This window comes from Ooceraea biroi, chromosome 6, assembly GCF_003672135.1.
Source record: "Ooceraea biroi isolate clonal line C1 chromosome 6, Obir_v5.4, whole genome shotgun sequence".
Classification (NCBI taxonomy): Eukaryota; Metazoa; Arthropoda; class Insecta; order Hymenoptera; family Formicidae; genus Ooceraea; species Ooceraea biroi.
In genome coordinates, this window is record NC_039511.1 from 10,627,760 (window position 1) to 10,646,611 (window position 18,852).

Genomic DNA, 18,852 nt, shown 5'->3' on the forward strand with positions numbered 1-18,852 from the left:
ATTCTTATATTTTTTAATTCTAACACAGGAGGAATACGTGTTACAGTTATGGATTTGAGAGTCCAGTTGTTTTAGAATAATTTCAATAATTGAAAATTTCCTCTTATATGTAATGTACAAATAAGTAAAGGGACTTTGAAGAAAAATTGTGAAAATTAAGAAAAGAGGAAATCTATTTCAGAGACAGAAATGTATTTTTAATCCATCTTCAAATTTTTGCGTGTAATATATTCGGTATATTCGGAATACATTACTGTATATAAAAAATTTGATATTATCATACATTAGTAAAACAGTTGCATACTATTTTGTAATGTATGATGTATTAAGGTTTCTTTGAGTTTTGTGTTCTCTGTGAGCAATGCGCTTCTGCTACATATTTAAAAGAGATTTAAATTGAATATTACATCTCCGGTGTCATAACTCTTGTGACGTGGTTAGGTATATTTTTATCTTTATGTTCAATGCAATTCGTTTTTAAGAAGAAGAAGAGGGAAAAAGAGAGAAAGAGAGTGAACCATACGGCGATAGTATTCCAATAAGTTTGTAGCGCAAAATTGAAATCCTGCGAGCTGTGCGCGTAAACTCGTTACTTATTCGTCTGGAAGCGCTGTAACAGCGTTGCAAAACTTTCGGTCGAAATAGCATGGTGTGCTATATTCTCAATCATTTAGCCAGCGAACTGGCTGGGCTCTATCGCGCTCATTTTCCTCGCGATCCGAAACTTGGGACAGCCATATCGTTTTATGTGCCGTTTACTCCTTAATTTACAATATTCGTTTATCGGATATTCTCGCGTACGAAGAGGACAAAACCGAAAGTAACCATTGTCTCCAATTCTGATTGCATCATGCAATTTCCTCTCGTATTGCTTCAAAATCTCTATCTCTAACAATATTATTTTAATAATACGTGATAGAGCGACATAAGATTATAGCTGCAGACTGACATGATTTTACGTACCTTGAATAATGGAAAGAGCTGCGGTATTCTATCAATCTCTCATTGTGATTATTACATAATGTTTCCTAATCCCTCCCCCTCACTCTTAATATGACATCGATAATATCACAATGTGAAACGTCGCTAATAACTGTCTCAATAGTTATGAAGGGATTTCATCACCGATCATGCATCCTAGTGCATCATAGGTGCTTCGCGCCACGGTGACGTGTGCGTAAATTCAATCCAGTCTAGAATGGAAGACGGCAGCACAAAGGCTTGTGAAATTAAAAAAAATGCGGGCGAGATTTCCTCTTCCTTCCGTTTGCTCCGCTCTTCGTCGACGTGTAATATCTCGCTCGAGGACGAGTGTCGGGTTTTCGTCGGCTTTAAGCCAAAGTTACAGACGGTCGAGAGAGCCGGTCGTATCGTGTTTTTTTACGAGACTCTGATCCTTCAAAGGGCTGTGTCCTTCTCATAAAAATTGCGTTCGTGCACGCATAATATAACGATAAATCGGATTGGGGATGATGGTAACAGGGGATAACTATAACCGTCACCTGCATGTTTCAGTCGCGGCTCCGAAATTCTTCAGGGAGAAGTCGTAAAGAGATTGGACGCGTTCAATGACATGCGATAAATCTTCATTCCGCGGAGTACAACATTATTGACTCTTTTCCTATGGCAGAGGGTTAAGTGATTCCCTTCGGGATAATGTGTATCGTCGTATCGCCATATATGCCGTTTGAATAAATACATGTATTTATATATTATTAAACTCTCGATAAAATAACTTTGCTTTAATGTAGTTGTATATAGTATATATATATATATATATATATATATATAATTTATTATGGAATTTAGTACGATTATTATAGAAACTGCTGATGAAATATTCAAAGCTTATGTTATAATTAACGATTATTACAGAAACTGCTGATGCAATATTCAAAGCTTATATGTTATAATTAACGCTAATATTTGTTCAGTAATTCATCGAAATTGTTCATCTAATCTTTGATTAAATCGAATTATGACATTATTTAATTACAAACTGTTTGCGACAAATGTATCAGCGCCACATCCTAGCGTTGGACAGATCGAACGTTACTTTGTCTACTCGTAAACTGCATTAAACTCTATGTCATAATCAACCTTTGTGTAAACAATGAACATATGTACACAATGACATGCTTTCTCGCAATTGTGAAACGAGTACATTTTGCGTAGTCGGTGTCTCGTTTGCCTATTGCGATATGTTCTATGTATCCGTAAAAACAGCAGCAAACAGGAATCGTGTTGAGAAAATATAAAGAAAGTATATCATCAGCACGAGCAGACAGATACACCCACGAATATCGTACATATATATTCATTTTGTGTACACAAGAGAAAACGAGCGCAGCAAAATAACGAAATATTTTGCAATTGGGTTTCAGGTGGGAGCAAAGGAACGAGCGTTTCATCTTAAAGGGAGCACAGTGGGAGAGAAGAAAATATGGGAAAAGGGGACAAGCGGGGTGTCGCGCAGCGCAGTGATGGCGGTGAGTCTGTTCTATCAACGGTCTTAAGAGGAGATGACTAACTAGAGAGAAATAACGGGATGTAATGCACCCCGGCAAATTGACTGTCTTTGCTATCTGGCAACATTATTAAACTGACAAGTCGACCATTCTTGACTTTTCATGACTTTTAGTCCGACTTTTACAAGCAATATCAAGAACTCGATGTTATGAAAATGAACAAACTTAGTTTTAGATATATTTTTAGGTTTTAGATATATTTTTAATTCGTTCGTTGGCAGATTTTGAAATATAAAAGAAAAAGCAATATTTAGAGAATATTTAGAATAATATATAGAGCTTGAATCAAGACAGATCGAGCATTATACGTTACCTTTTCGTACCCCTTTGAGAATGTTGCTCATTCAGATCCTTCATTAATCTTCGACTAGTTTCCCTGACTAATTTCCATTTCCGAGTCTTCAAGTTCTGATGATTGCCGTCCAATTAATCCTCGTAGATTAACTTTCTTTTTCTAATCTACAAGTCGGATAATTTTTAAACGACCATTAAATCAAAATAATGACTATTCTACACGTCTCACTCAGTATAAATGTACTACCCCTGCATGTACTTTTATCTGATGAATATTACAGAGTCAGATATTGTTGAAATACGTCTCCATCGCTTTTTTCTGTGATGTTTTCTGTGATACTTTCCGTGAATCAAGTATCTTCGTGGTAAAAATCGAGATTTATGCAAAGTGCGTTTAAAAGTGACTACTTACCTTGCTCTTCCGCTCGAAAATCGCTCTGCCGCTATTTTCGGCGGCGGTTCGTGATACATATGAACACACATACACGCACGCGCGCGCACGCGCGTACAAAATCGCGATCAAAGGGAGCCCGCGAACCGGAAACACGCTGCCACGCACGCAGAACGACCAGGAACGTTCGCCTGTCGATCGAGCTAGCTAGAAGGTGACGTTGAACGATCGGAATTTCGATACGCGAATATCGGGGCTCGTACGTTATCGACGTTATCTCGGGAGAGAGGCAGATACGTGTCTGTGCGCGTGCAGCAGAGAAATTGAATCGAAGGAGAAACAGGGCGAAGAGACCACACACTGTATATTTGAGCTTCCATCCTTATTTCCCGCTTTCCGGATACTACGACGACTACCGTGTCGTCGCTGTGTTGCCTGTCATTGACTCGTTGCGTATTTGCGACTACGAGATACCTCGATACCGCGCAAGAGTGCTTGCCCTCCTCGACTGTGCACATACTCGCGAGCATTGTTGCATCCCGGATTTCGGTATAGTCGTGCTTTCCACTCCAGCGCTGTTTGTTATCCGATTTTACACGTAAACTACCCGTTAAAAAGAATTTGAAAAACAAAATTTGAAATAAAAATGACGCGACAAATCCAAATACTTGAGTCGCTTATGTGAGTATTACGCGATCGATTCGTCTATTATACAGGATATCACGATTACATCAAGATGGCCAATTAATTGTACAGATCGAAAGTAATGAGGTAAAATACAAATTACAAATGTAAATATTAAATTGTTGGCCAGGGATCGATTGCGCAAAACATGATTCCAGAGATGATCTGTGTGATGCTTTTCTCGTTTTATGAAAACTTACTCGCAGCACGCTTGCATTCCACCGGATGAACTCTACATTATCTCTGTCTCTTTAATTTATTATAACATACTATAAAATAATAGCAAATAATGTAAGAGGAGGAGATTCCAATAGCTTTTGCGACCACAGACGATTTTAAAGCATGTTGATTAAATTTGCATTCTCTGTATGTCATGTATAATGAATTAATTATTGTAACGAGATTGTGTGCCGATTGTGTAATTTAATTATAGCGATGCCATCACGTTAGTTATACGGAAAACATGGATTAGTGATAATAAAACAGTAAAGTACGCGAGCAATCGCAAATGCATGTTGCGAACAATGATGCATAGCGAATTTCGACGGTTTTACATACGAGAGAATCTGAAACGCTTCCCGGCGCCATTCGATATTGCCCGTATTCTGTTCTGTAGAAAGGGAGAGGTGAGAGGGTGATGATGCATCTCCCTTCGCATCCGTGAGTGCGATAATAACATTTGCAACGACGAACTATAACATGACCCAACATGCATCGATCAAAGTCAAGTCGATAATGTCTTAGTAACACCAATAATAAATTAATCAACAGAATTAATCAGCATAAGCGAAGTATGCAAACGCTCCAAAATATTTACTCTTATAGAGTAATGATTTACTTAATAGAGTAATTATTTATAATCGCAAATTACTCTGTTAAGTAATTATTTACTCTATTAAGACGCAAAGCGACGAAAAAAAGTGATGCGGCACGATGCGCATTTGATCTTTGACATTAAATTGCTAAGCGACGTGCAAAGGGAAGAAGTTTCGTAATTTTTCACAGCTAGAAGATTTTAAGGACATTGAGCTCTTTTAAGAACAACAGAGTGCAATCTGAAATTCCAATCGCGCGAACACAGCACGGCCAAGAAAATCGTTCTCGAGCTCGACGCGTTTAGGCGGCTCTGTTAGCGGGGACAATACGTGCGGTTCAACAAAAGCAACGTGCCGACACAAAGGTGTCACGTATACACGGCGGCTGGGCCGTTTGTCACTTCAGGTGCACGCTTCCCCGGCGCGGGGCATCGCGCGAGTTATCTATTTGCGCGCGAATGCATCGGGCCGACGATAGAACGTGCGCTCGTTCGCCAAGTTGTGAGAAGAAGATAGGAACGGGGTGCTGAGAGAAAAGGAAATAGGAAGCTTTTCCACGCGCCATGAGTTTCGTCGTTTCAATGGGAGGGAAAGAAACTGTTGCATCTGTGTCCTCGATGGCTCGATTGCTCGATCGCATCGATTTGTAAATGAGAACGGCGCATATTTGCCGACCGTGAAACCGGCTTTAGAGTTTAATCCCTCGCATCTCTCAAATTTAATCGATTAATCGGCTACAGTTTAATCTCGCATTTGATATAACGCTCCAGAGTACATTTCTGTGAAATACACACGCAACGTGATAGAATGCGTATTAAAGTTGCAGCGATATGATACAGCTCTGTTATAAGTAATAAAATGCATCGCACAAAATAATCGCAATCGCATTTCACGCTGTAACGAAATAACTCTAATGCCAGAAACTTTTAATGTCAGAACTATATAATCCTCGCAACTTGAAGACGCCATAGGTCCTTTCACGACAGCCCGACGTTCTCAATGGAAACATCGTGCGAGTCGCGTCATATCAGGGCGATCGAGCCCCGCGAAGTGCATTATCTCGTTGTGTCGCACAAAGCGGATGGAGTGTCAGGAAAAAGAGAGGAATCGTAAGACAATATGAGACAAGAAACAACGAAAGAAAAGAAAGAGCGTCATCTTGGATGCGTATTGGATCGTAGACACGGAGGGAAGACAATAGTCTTGGGAATGATCCTCGAGGATGCTGGATGCGCATCTGTCGACAACATGCTGCGACAAGCGACTCTGTCGACAGTTTATTATTGGGCTTACGTGTACGTGTGAGGAAACTTCAGAGAGAAGGACCTCTCTTCATCTCTGCGCTACGTACTACTGATAAGTAACGCTGTAACGTATCATAACACCCGCTCCAATGTTCCATTTTCGATCTGACACACCTCGTATCTTTATATCTTTTATTTGATATATACTGGCTCTCTCCTATTCCTCTTCTCATAAAAATACTGTATGAGGCTTTTAAATCGTGACGATAACTCATGTCTGTCCTTTTTACATTTCTCTTCTCGTTAAACATTGCGTATCCAGGGTTGGATTAAGGGTTTTGTGGCTCGGGGCTATTGGCTCCGCGGAGACCCTTTGAAAAGAACGGGGAGGGTACATAGTTTTTAAAATAAATGCTAGTAATAAACTTTTTTGTGCCTTTTTTTAAAAGGTAATAAAATTGTGCAATATATTCACTATTCCGAATTTATATTCTTTGAACTACGCAGGAAAATATCACGATGAGTTGCTCCGTTGATTAAAATTTCTTCTCCTTTTGAAGATAGGAAATGTATCCCAAAATTCTCTAGTATAAAGAATCTACTTTTAATTCAATCTAATCCAAATGCCATAAACTCAGTTTAGTTACTTAGTTACATCACGAATTTTACTGTATAGAATGGAGAACGGTGAAATACGATATGGAAGTGCTTAACAACTGAAACATATTTTGCATTGTTTTAGTTCACTGTAAAGTGCATGCTGCTTGGAAGATTATAATTTGATGTAAGGTTATAACATGACATAACATGAAATAATTTTACCATGGCCGCATTTTCCATAGACAGCACAAAAATTCCAGCATATACAATATAAAAATTTTCTGTACCTCTTTGCAACATGAACAAAATTATCCTCTGTATATATAAAGAAGTTCTGTACCACTTCATGTTGTATCTGTCAAATAATGAGTGATCAATAATTTCAAGAAAAGATTAAACAGTTAGAAATATTTTCTAACACATGAATATCTTTCATGAGCTATATTAGAGAGGGCTCCGTTTGCCTACATTCCCAATTGCCTACAGCTTCGTTTTCCTACAATATTTTGCCGACAGCTCCGATTGCCGACATTCCCGATTGCCTACAGAGCGATTGACTACAAGCGCTATTGCACACATGTAATAATTAAAAATACGAATGTACGTTTGCGCACATGACATTATTGCGCACATACATATTGCACACATGACTTTATTGCACAGAAGAAATAAGAAAATTGTATTATCATTTTGTACACATGACTTCATTGCGCCCATGCATATTGCGCACATGGCATATTGCGCACATACACATTGCATACATAGCTTTATTGCGCACATACACATTGCACACATAACTTTATTGCGCACATACACATTGCACACATGACTTTATTGCATACATGAAATAAGGGATAATGTTCCGAAAACGACTTACCTCCGATTTCGATGAAACTTGGTACAAACCTTCCTTTTTGGTCAAAATGAAAGCCCTTAAAAGGATTTTGTGCGACTAATATAGAAAGATCACTTTTCACCATCAAATACCAGGAAGAGTATACGAGGCGCCCTAAACGAGGTATGACAGGTTTCTATAAAAAATTGAATATTTCTATGCAAAGTAGGATGCTTTTATTTAGATTATGAGAAGATTAAGTTAAAAATAACCTAACCCAACCCAACCCCGATTTTTTATTTAAGGTCGTCCTTCGTCTTGCAAAGTACATGCGTGGATACCGTGTGTTCCGCCCCCCCCCCTCCCCCGATGGGGGGGCTCCATTACTGGTAAAAATAACCTAACCCAACCCAACCCCGATTTTTTATTTAAAATCGTCCTTCGTCTTGTTCATCTTTTATTGTATCTAAATAATTACCCTCCTTTCATATAATCTAACTCAATTCATAAGTTCTTTCATATAACATAATAATAAGAGTATATAACAGTCAAATTCCAGTTTCTGGTATTTGATGGTGAAAAATGATCTTTCCATATTAGTCGCACAAAATCCTTTTAAGGGCTTTCATTTTGACCAAAATGGAAAGTTTGTACCAACTTTCATCGCAATCTGAGGTAAGTCGTTTTCGGAACATTATCCCTTATTTCATGTATGCAATAAAGTCATGTGTGCAATGTGTATGTGCGCAATAAAGTTATGTGTGCAATGTGTATGTGCGCAATATGCCATGTGCGCAATATGCATGGGCGCAATGAAGTCATGTGTACAAAATGATAATGCAATTTTCTTATTTCTTCTGTGCAATAAAGTCATGTGTGCAATATGTATATGTACAATAAAGTCATGTGTGCAATATGTATGTGCGCAATACTGTCATGTGCGCAAACGTACATTCGTATTTTTAATTATTACATGTGTGCAATAGCGCTTGTAGGCAATCGCTCTGTAGGCAATTGGGAATGTCGGCAATCGGAGCTGTCGGCAAAATGTTGTAGGCAAACGAAGCTGTAGGCAATTGGGAATGTAGACAAACGGGACCCCCCCGCTATATTAACTTTAACTTCTGCTAATAATATGTAAGGAAAGAAGAATCAAATAAGCATTTAAATATTATTATGGTATTAATTAATGTCTCTTACATGCTACTAAATATATGGTTATGGTAGTCTGTAATTTCTTGTCCGACGTAATTGCCTATGAACATGTACATTACAGAGACAGATATACATTTAACATGCACTAAATATTCCTTCATGGCGCTTTCAAGCATCATAGCTTGACGAAGCTAAGACAATATAGATAAAATATTACTTGTTCCGATCAATTTTATAATTTTTAAAATTTTTATAATTTCTTATCAGACAGACACAATGGAATCATCTAAATTATATGAAAGTTTGATAATTATCCAGTTTATGGAGTGAGAATCAGTTCCACTGACTTTGCTCTGGACATACGTATCATCATATCAAGCACACTGTTTTCATTGATAATGTTGTAATCGTTGTTCGTAGTTTATCAAAAAGTTAACTTCTTAACACCTTTTAACTTTTTACGCGTTAATTTGTTAATTCGGACTTTATTGTATATTACATATAACCTATATTTTATATTACATATACTGCACTTTATTTTATATTACATATGGACCATGATGCCCGAGATTATTTCGGTCAACTCAATATAAATCTCTTCCAAAACCAAATAATAGTTAGAAGATTATTTTTTCCACATTAAATTTCTTTTATGTTGATAACTTTTAATAAACAACGAGCAACAGTTAAAATATTGTGCAGGTTATTATTTAAGATGACCACAACATATGTCAAGGTCGTTACAGATGGTTCTTCTAAAGTGAACAATTATCAAAAATCAAGAATTATCAAAAATATCAAAGGCATAAATGTGAAAAATATGAAAACTGGCAATCACACCATATCCTTCTTTCATTTGTACATATTTCAAAATAAATATAAAATTTAAAATTAAATATAAATTCAAATTTAAATCTGTAATTATTTTCACAGCTTTTCAATTACGGTTTTAATTATACCGAATTTCCATATCATTAAGTATCTTTTTCTTTATCTGAAATATTAAAAAGTATCAGATACTTACTCCATAAAGATTGAGACTTAAGGAAGTAACACTATTTAACGTTATTATAAAAAACGTTCCCACAAACGTGGATTTTATTTATCACATAATCTTTAAAAAAAATGCTTCAACATACTTTAATGCTAACTACTATTATAAGTATTAATGTTAATTATATAAATACTGCAATGCATCGGTATAATACTAACTTTATTGCCTTGCGATGAATTTCTATAGCATGTACAATCTTTTTATAAGTTACACAATCCTTCGACAAACCAGCACTTTGAAACATCGGAGTCTCCATTGTTTGATCAATACGATAACTGCAATACATTTGTCTGTTTATATTTATGTCGATTTTTCATACGTATCTAAGATGTTAATGCAAAATATAAACAGCATATGCAACTTTCATATTCCTGTCTAGTATAATGCATTTATTTGTTCACCTGGCGATTCTAAATAATCCACAGATATATTTGGTGAAGCCAATCAGCATTGTTCCTGTTGTTGGTATTATAATTGTTCCTATAATGTAGCTTGCATTCATGTGCAGCAAACTATAATAGTAATACTTTTCTTGATCGATAAAGTATTCTCTCATAATATGTATCATAAAATCGTCTCCAGACACATTTATGGACGTAAAAGTACGAAGAATTCGCAGGAAAACTGGTAGAAGACACGTAACGATTATGTTAAGCGCGCCGTACACTATATAACAATATTAATAAAACTTGTTGTACATGTATATATAAAGTGATTTTTTGTGTAATATCTTATTCATTTTATATCTTATTTTAGCTTTTATTTCTACTCTTTTCCTCCTTGTCAAATTCGAATAAAATATAGACTGTATTAATCGAGAAATTGATTTTTGAAAATGTCAGTTAAATAGAATAGGATTTTTAATCAATAATGCCATGTTGTTCCTGTTGCAGAAATTACAAGACGTGTTGTAATAAAAGTATTGAATTGTTCGGAAAGTCTGTGCCAATTGTTTTAGCAAAAGTCGAACTCAAAACTTTGTATTAAGGAGGTATGCCTACCTAGAAACTTTCAAGTAATCGATGTTTGGGTTTTCATATTTTCTTAGAATACATCTTCCTGAATAAAATATTTCTTGAAACGTTCAAGATAATTCGAGCAAACTTGAAGTTAAGCGTGTTCTGTGAATCGCGTAATATACCTATGTACCGAACAGGTAGGGCGCAGTAGCTATCGGAGCAAAACAATAAGGCCCTTTCTCACTGTTTCTTATTGAATATTAACAAAGACTGAAATGATTTCTGTGTCAATTTATGTCGCTAACTGGAAAGTAGCCATAAAATCTAGAAAATTTATTTATTTTAAGTGAAATAGCCTCCTTTAGATTAAAGCTGTGCAATACATGTCTGTTTTCGCTAGTATTTCGTTGTATAAAGTGCCATGATGGACATAAGAAAGGCTCAAGAGAGATTTGAAAACGTCAGAAAAGATTTGATTATCGAGATCAACAAAAAAGACAACAACCTAAACATTTACATAAGATGGAGAGGAATCCGGAAAGTACATCTGCACAAAAATTAAAGTGCAAAAAAATATTATAGTGTTGCAAGAAGTTCTATTGAGTATAGAATTGTAAATTTAAGGGGATCCTAAAGTCGTCTGTATTACCGACAGAATGAATGAGTTTTTTTAATAGATATTTTCATTGATTGCGCAGAATAAAAAATCCATTTGTACAATGAAAGCACGATATCAAGGATCTAATCTTGTGCTCTGTTTTATTCTTGGTCATGATTTTATAGAATATAGATGCTCAACATTTTTATTCCAATCACACTTTTTTATTAAACTTTTGAAGTCTCTTTTAAAAGCTTCCTTATATTCTTTCCTTCTGTCTCTTTGTCAATAGCTACTCATTTTGTACATACAAACTGTACAACTTATATATTATAAGCATATCATATGAGGCAAGCTACAAGTCGATAATAAAACTATAATTTTCGAAATTTGTTCCGTTTTTAACATTAAGTCCAGGTCATTGACAAACATTTTTATGTGTATTGTAATTGTGGAACAGGAGTTGTTGTTTTATATAACCAAAAGAAGTTTGATTGGAAGAAAGTTCATGGTAAAACAGACGACTCCAGGATCCCGTTAAGCACACATATGTGACGCGTGGTAGCGAACGTGTTAATAACATTATTGTTGCTATTTCGGATTTCATGCAGTGTACAGTGTGTAATGGTAATATAAAATTTCAAATAATAGGTATGCATGGACTTGGATTCAAGATAGTGATAGTATGCAACAAATGCCAATCTCATTGTATTCCTTCGTATCCATACATCGGAACAACATATCATATTAATAGGCGATTTATATTTACAATGAGAGTACTAGATCTCGATGTAAAAGATGCTCAAAAGTCTTGCTGAATGCACAATTACATGCTGCGACAATAGATGAACTTCGTATAAAAAAGTAGATCCGTGAACATAACAGAGCATCCGGCAGGCAAGACAGCATCACAGACAATAACAACTTGAAGTCTTAGAGGCGACAACTACAGCAGAAAGACTATTATATGGACCAGGAATCGACAACACTGTGAAAGAAGTTGAACGGTAATTTCATATCTAAGTGTAAACTTCATGCAAAACTTACTCGGTTATCTCAAAATCACATTTTAAAGTCGGTGATCACTATAATTAAGGACCTACTTAATCGATTTAATTCAGGTTGTGCAGGCTTATTTTAGAGATAGAAATCTAGGTTTTAACATGGAGTTTTTCTTTCTTTTACTTACTTTTTTACACAAAAAACAGTTTTCTTGAAAGGAATTCACAAACATGCATGCTTTTTAGAACCTCCTAGGTAGGCATACCCTCTAAATTCTTAATTCCTAATTAATAGGGATTCTCAACCGTGTGCCCGCAGAGCTATTTGCATGCGTCCGCGACAATTTATAATATTAAATATAAGAAAAAAAGTAAAAATAAAAACTATTACAAGTTAGATAGTTATAAATATATTTATTTAATTTATATAAGGTACATTTCTCAAATAATTAAAAACATATAACTTTCTGTCCATTATTCTCGCTTGGACTTCTTTTTGAACATGGCCCTCTAACTTTTTTCCAGTTTCGAATGCGCTCGCGACATCAATTAAGTTGAGAACTCCTGGGTTAATACAAAGTTGGGTGTGTAATTGAATTTTGCTGAAAATATATTTGCATTGCCACATGCCAATTTTAATATACACTTTTCTGATATAATATATTCGATTGTTTAATATAAAATAGGACATGTATTCGAACAGAAATATGAAAATGATCAGGCAAGATATTATATTAACCAATTTGACTTTACTTTATCTCGCAACTGTAATTTATTTTACTTTGCTATATTTAATAAATTTCAGTAAATATTTTCTCACGTAACATTAACATTGTGAACCGTTTCGCTTCGTGTCCATATTCTTTTATGATAGCAATTTCACCTTCGTCTGTTAGCTCGTCACATATATTTTGAAATTTCTCCAATAGATATCTTATCTATCGTATTAAAATAATATATTATATATTGTTATTGTTGTTTTCAATCTAAAACTTGAACAGAATAGTTATGTGCACAAAAGTTGTTTGTCCGATATTTATTGGAACGAATAGAATAAGACTTAACTTACAGCATCGGCATTAACACGGAAGGAAACGTACTTTATCAAGTATAAAGTAAAGAATAATGCAAGGGACATAATTTTAATTGTCATATTTGGTGTGCATTCTGTAGTTAGAAATGTTGCCAACTATAATCAACGATTTCAAAAGAAAAGTTAAGTACTTTTATGATTATGTATTATTTATTATTATTATTTTGAATATAGTAGTTAGGTAATCGTCTATTAATATCACGGTTTGTAAATGTTATCATAACATAATACGTGTGTAATAAGTGTTTCATTACTATATATCCAGTAACTAATTGCCATATAAATAATTTTATTTAAAAAGTCCGAAAAACTTATTAGGATGGCCATAAGTAAAAATCTGTATGGTAATATATTGTGTCATAGTATGATAAAAAATATAAACATACCTGGGCTAAGATAAAGGTAATCAAAATAACGAGAAAGAAGAACCATTGAAATTCATTGAATTTCGTTCGATGATAAGGCCATAAGGCAACTGCACGCAAAAATATTTTATTGATACTAAAATACTGATCCACAATGCAGATCGTCATTCTGCAGATGTCAAGGAGCGTTTGGTAGCGAATTACCAGATGGAAGTTTTGCACCTTTTCATGAAGATAAAAATATTAAAAAACTTCTTTTATGTAAGCGTAATATTTCTAACTGCTCAATTTTGCATAAGTATAAGCCAAATGGTGCACGATATCATTGCACTATCACAATAATTTAGTGACAATTGTCTGGAGTATAAGTTGATTATTATGGGATCGATATAATGGGGAAAGGAATTGAGCGGATGTTTAGTTCTCACAGAAAAAGAGTCATAAAATATCTCTTTCAAATTTCACGCAAGCGTAGATCGTGTTTTCCTTAATATTGTATTTTCGGAATTATCAGTCAAGTCTAGACTTTTGTGAGATACAGTCGTACTCTCGAAAGATGTATCGATCCATGGATTTTATTCTTCTTTTATTGCAATGCGCATTTATCTTTGCTCTCGTAAGTTATTATTCAGAATTTCTTGTAATGCAGCTAAATTAATATTTAAAAAATTGACTCGCGTTAAAGTACACATATTCATTTTATTATACGTTCATCTATTACATGTTGTATTACCTACTACATAATATTTGTTTTTGTCGTTTAGTATTTTTTAAATAGTTTCTCCAAAAATGGATTTGTTTTCGATGTTTCGTTTGTGAAAAAATTGATTACAAATTGCTTAAGAAACTCAGACGCAGAAGATGATTTAATGAGTATGTATAGAGGGTGTCCCGCGTAAAGTGTCCAATCACCTGCAGGTAGATCTCGTTAAGCTGAACTAAAAAGTCCTACTTCATTTTGCAATTAACTACGTAAAATTTTCAGATATTAGTAAAAGAAGATTAGCGAATCAGTACACGCGTTAGCGCGCTTCGTGCAGCGAGCGCTCGTTGTTGGTTACGGAGTAGTGAGGCAGCGATGCTAGAAAGTGCTTGTAGCATTCGGGGATGGAGTGAGAATGGTCTTGCGAATCGTCGCACGCTTTCTGGCATCACTGAGGCGCGCCACACCCTCTCCATTTTGTGATGCCAGAAAGCATGCGACGATTCGTATTTTTTAAAAAGGTAATAAAATTATGCAATACTTTCACTGTTCCGAATTTATATTCTTTGAATTACTCAGGAAAATATCATGATGAGTTGCTACGTTGATTAAAATTTCTTCTTCTTTTGAAGATAAGAAATCTCTCCCAAAATTCTCTACTATGCAGAATCTACTTTTAATTTAATCTAATCCAAATGCCATAAACTCATTGTAGTTACTTAGTTACATCACGGATTTTACTGTATAGAATGGAGAACGGTGAAATACGATATGGAAGTGCTGAACAACTGAAACATATTTTGCATTGTTTTAGTTCACTGTAAAGTGCATGCTGCTTGGAAGATTATAATTTGATGTAAGGTTATAACATGACATAACATGAAGTAATTTTACCATGGCCGCATTTTCCATAGACAGCACAAACATTCCAGCAAAAACAATATAAAAATTTTCTGTACCTCTTTGCACCATGAACAAAATTATCCTTTGTATATATAAAGCTGTTCCGTACCACTTCATGTTGTATCTGTCAAATAACGAGTGATTAATAATTTCAAGAAAAAATTAAAAAGTTAGAAATATTTTCTAGTACATGAATATCTTTCATGAGCTATATTAACTTTAACTTCTGCTGATAATATGTAAGGAAAGAAGAATCAAATGAACATTTAAATATTATTATGCTACTGATTAATGTCTCTTACATGCTACTAAAGATATGGTTATGGTAGTCTGTAATTTCTTGTCCGATGTAATTGCCTATGAACATGTACATTACAGAGACAGATATACATTTAACATGCACTAAATATTCCTTCATGGCGCTTCCAAGCATCATAGCTTGATGAACCTAAGACAATATAGATAAAATATTACTTGTTCCGATTAATTTTATAATTTTTAAAATTTTTATAATTTCTTATTAGACAGGCACAATGGAATCATCTAAATTATATGAAAGTGTAATAATTATCCCGTTTATGGAGTGAGAATCAGTTCCACTGACTTTGCTCTGGACATATGTATTATCTTATCCAGTACACTGTTTTCATTGATAATGTTGTACTCGTTGTTCGTAATTTATCAAAAAGTTAACTTCTTAACACCTTTTAACTTTTTACTCGTGAATTTGTTAATTCGGACTTTATTGTATATTACATATAACCTATATTTTATATTACATATATTGCACTTTATTTTATATTACATATGGACCATGATGCCCGAGATTATTTTGGTCAACTCAATATAAATCTCTTCCCAAACCAATTAACAGTTAGAAGATTATGTTTTCCACATTAAATTTCTTTTATGTTGATAACTTTTAATAAACAACGACCAACAGATAAAATATTTTGCAGGTTATTATTTAAGATGACCACAACATATGTCAAGGTCGTTACAGATGGTTCTTCTAAAGTGAACAATTTTCAAAAATCAAGAATTATCAAAAATGTCAAAGGCATAAATGTAAGAAATATGAAAAGCTGGCAATCACACCATATCCTTCTTTCATTTGTACATATTTCAAAATAAATATAAAATTTAAAATTAAATATAAATTCAAATTTAAATCTGTAATTATTTTCACAGCTTTTCAATTATGGTTTTAAGTATTCCGAATTTCCATATCATTAAGTACCTTTTTCTTTATCTAAAATATTGACAAGTATCAGATACTTACTCCATAAAGATTGAGACTTAAGGAAGTAACACTAACCAACATTATTAAACAACATGTCCCCACAAAATCGGATCTTATTTTATCAGATAATCTTCAAAAAGAAAAATAATGCTTCTACATATAATGCTAAATACTATTATAATTATTACTGTTAATTACATAAATATTCCAATGCGTTGATACAATACTAACTCTGTTGCTTTGCGATGAATGTCTACGGCATGTACAATCTTTTTATAAATTACATAATCCTTCGAAAAACCAGCACTTTGAAACATTGGAGTCTCCATTGTTTGATCAATACGATAACTGCAACAAATAAAGTTTTCTGTATGCTGTATACCTATGTCGATTTTCCATATACGTATCTAAAATGGTAATGCAAAATATAAACCGCAAATGCAACTTTCGTATGCCTTGCTATTATAATACATTTATTTGTTCACCTGGCGATTTTAAATAATCCACATATATATTTCATACCGCCAAACAGCAATGATCCTGTTGCTGGTATTACAATTATCCCTATAATGTAGCTTACATCCATGTGCAGCAAAATATAATAGTAATACTTGTCTTGATCGACAAAGTATTCTCTCATAATATCTATCATAAACTGTTCTCCAGACATATTTATGGACGTAAAAGTACGAAGAATTCGCGGGAAAACTGGTAGAAAACACGTAATCATTATGTTACTCGCGCCGTACACTGTATAAAAATATTAATAAAACCTGTTGTACATGTATATACAAAGTGATTTTTTGTGTAATATCTTATATCTTACTCATTTTATATCTTATATCTTATATCTTATTTATTTTAGCCTTTACTTCTACTCTTTTCCTTCTTGTCAAATTCGAATAGAATATAGACTGTATTAATCGAGAAATTGTCTTTTGAAAATGTTAAATAGAATTGGACTTTCAAAAATGCCATGTTATTTCTGTTGCAGAAATTACAATGCACGACGTGTTGTGATAAAAATGTTGAATTGTCCGGAAAGTCTCTGTGCCAATTGTTTTAGCAAAAGTCGCACTCAAAACTGTAATTTATTTTACTTTGCTATATTTAATAAATTTCAGTAAATATTTTCTCACGTAACATTAACATTGTGAACCGTTTCGCTTCGTGTCCATATTCTTTTATGATAGCAATTTCACCTTCGTCTGTTAGCTCGTCACATATATTTTGAAATTTCTCCAATAGATATCTTATCTATCGTATTAAAATAATATATTATATATTGTTATTGTTTTTATTCTAAAACTTGAACAGAATAGTTATGTGCACAGAAGTTGTTTGTCCGACATTTATTAGAACGAATAGAATAAGACTTAACTTACAGCATCGGCATTAACACGGAAGGAAACGTACTTTATCAAGTATAAAGTAAAGAATAATGCAAGGGACATAATTTTAATTGTCATATTTGGTGTGCATTCTGTAGTTAGAAATGTTGCCAACTATAATCAACGATTTCAAAAGAAAAGTTAAGTACTTTTATGATTATGTATTATTTATTATTATTATTTTGAATATAGTAGTAAGGTAATCGTCTATTAATATCACGGTTTGTAAATGTTATCATAACATAATACGTGTGTAATAAGTGTTTCATTACTATATATCCAGTAACTAATTGCCATATAAATAATTTTATTTAAAAAGTCCGAAAAACTTATTAGGATGGCCATAAGTAAAAATCTATATGGTAAGATATTGTGTCATAGTATGATAAAAAATATAAACATACCTGGGCTAAGATAAAGGTAATCAAAATAACGAGAAAGAAGAACCATTGAAATTCATTGAATTTCGTTCGATGATAAGGCCATAAGGCAACTGCACGCAAAAATATTTTATTGATACTAAAGTACTGATCCACAATGCAGATCGTCATTCTGCAGATGTCAAGGAGCGTTTGTTAGCGAATTACCAGATGGAAGTTTTGCACTTTTTCATGAAGATAAAAATATTAAAAAACTTCTTTTATGTAAGCGTAATATTTCTAACTGCTCAATTTTGCATAAGTATAAGCCAAATGGTGCACGATATCATTGCACTATCACAATAATTTAGTGACAATTGCCTGGAGTATAAGTTGATTATTATGGGATCGATATAATGGGGAAAGGAATTGAGCGGATGTTTAGTTCTCACAGAAAAAGAGTCATAAAATATCTCTTTCAAATTTCACGCAAGCGTAGATCGTGTTTTCCTTAATATTGTATTTTCGGAATTATCAGTCAAGTCTAGACTTTTGTGAGATACAGTCGTACTCTCGAAAGATGTATCGATCCATGGATTTTATTCTTCTTTTATTGCAATGCGCATTTATCTTTGCT

At 34.0% G+C, this 18,852-nt stretch overlaps 2 protein-coding genes across 8 annotated transcripts in view; one reads left to right on the forward strand and one right to left on the reverse strand.

Moving 5' to 3' along the window:
• The window catches only part of LOC105287192, a 187,923-nt gene that overhangs the window by 89,583 nt on the left and 79,488 nt on the right, over positions 1-18,852 (forward strand). For all 3 annotated transcript variants that reach the window (XM_026970261.1, XM_026970260.1, XM_026970259.1), the window contains exon 2: positions 2,385-2,489. In XM_026970261.1, the coding sequence (XP_026826062.1) occupies positions 2,444-2,489 (46 nt within the window). In that variant the 5' untranslated portion in view covers positions 2,385-2,443. The remainder of the gene's footprint in view (positions 1-2,384; positions 2,490-18,852) is intronic.
• On the reverse strand, positions 11,240-18,819 carry LOC105286091. 5 transcript variants are annotated; one of them, XM_026970247.1, is made up of 9 exons: positions 18,261-18,819; positions 17,851-17,970; positions 17,605-17,722; positions 16,951-17,215; positions 16,697-16,813; positions 16,505-16,595; positions 15,525-15,670; positions 15,279-15,346; positions 14,301-15,107 (listed from the first exon to the last, which is right to left on the reverse strand). In XM_026970247.1, exons 1-9 carry the CDS (start codon positions 18,405-18,407, stop codon positions 15,043-15,045), a joined length of 1,137 nt encoding a protein of 378 aa, XP_026826048.1. In that variant the 5' UTR covers positions 18,408-18,819; the 3' UTR covers positions 14,301-15,042. The 5 variants fall into 5 exon arrangements, with proteins under 5 accessions (XP_026826044.1, XP_026826048.1, XP_026826045.1 ...); XM_026970244.1 differs by having other exon boundaries at positions 15,214-15,346; XM_026970243.1 differs by having other exon boundaries at positions 11,240-15,346.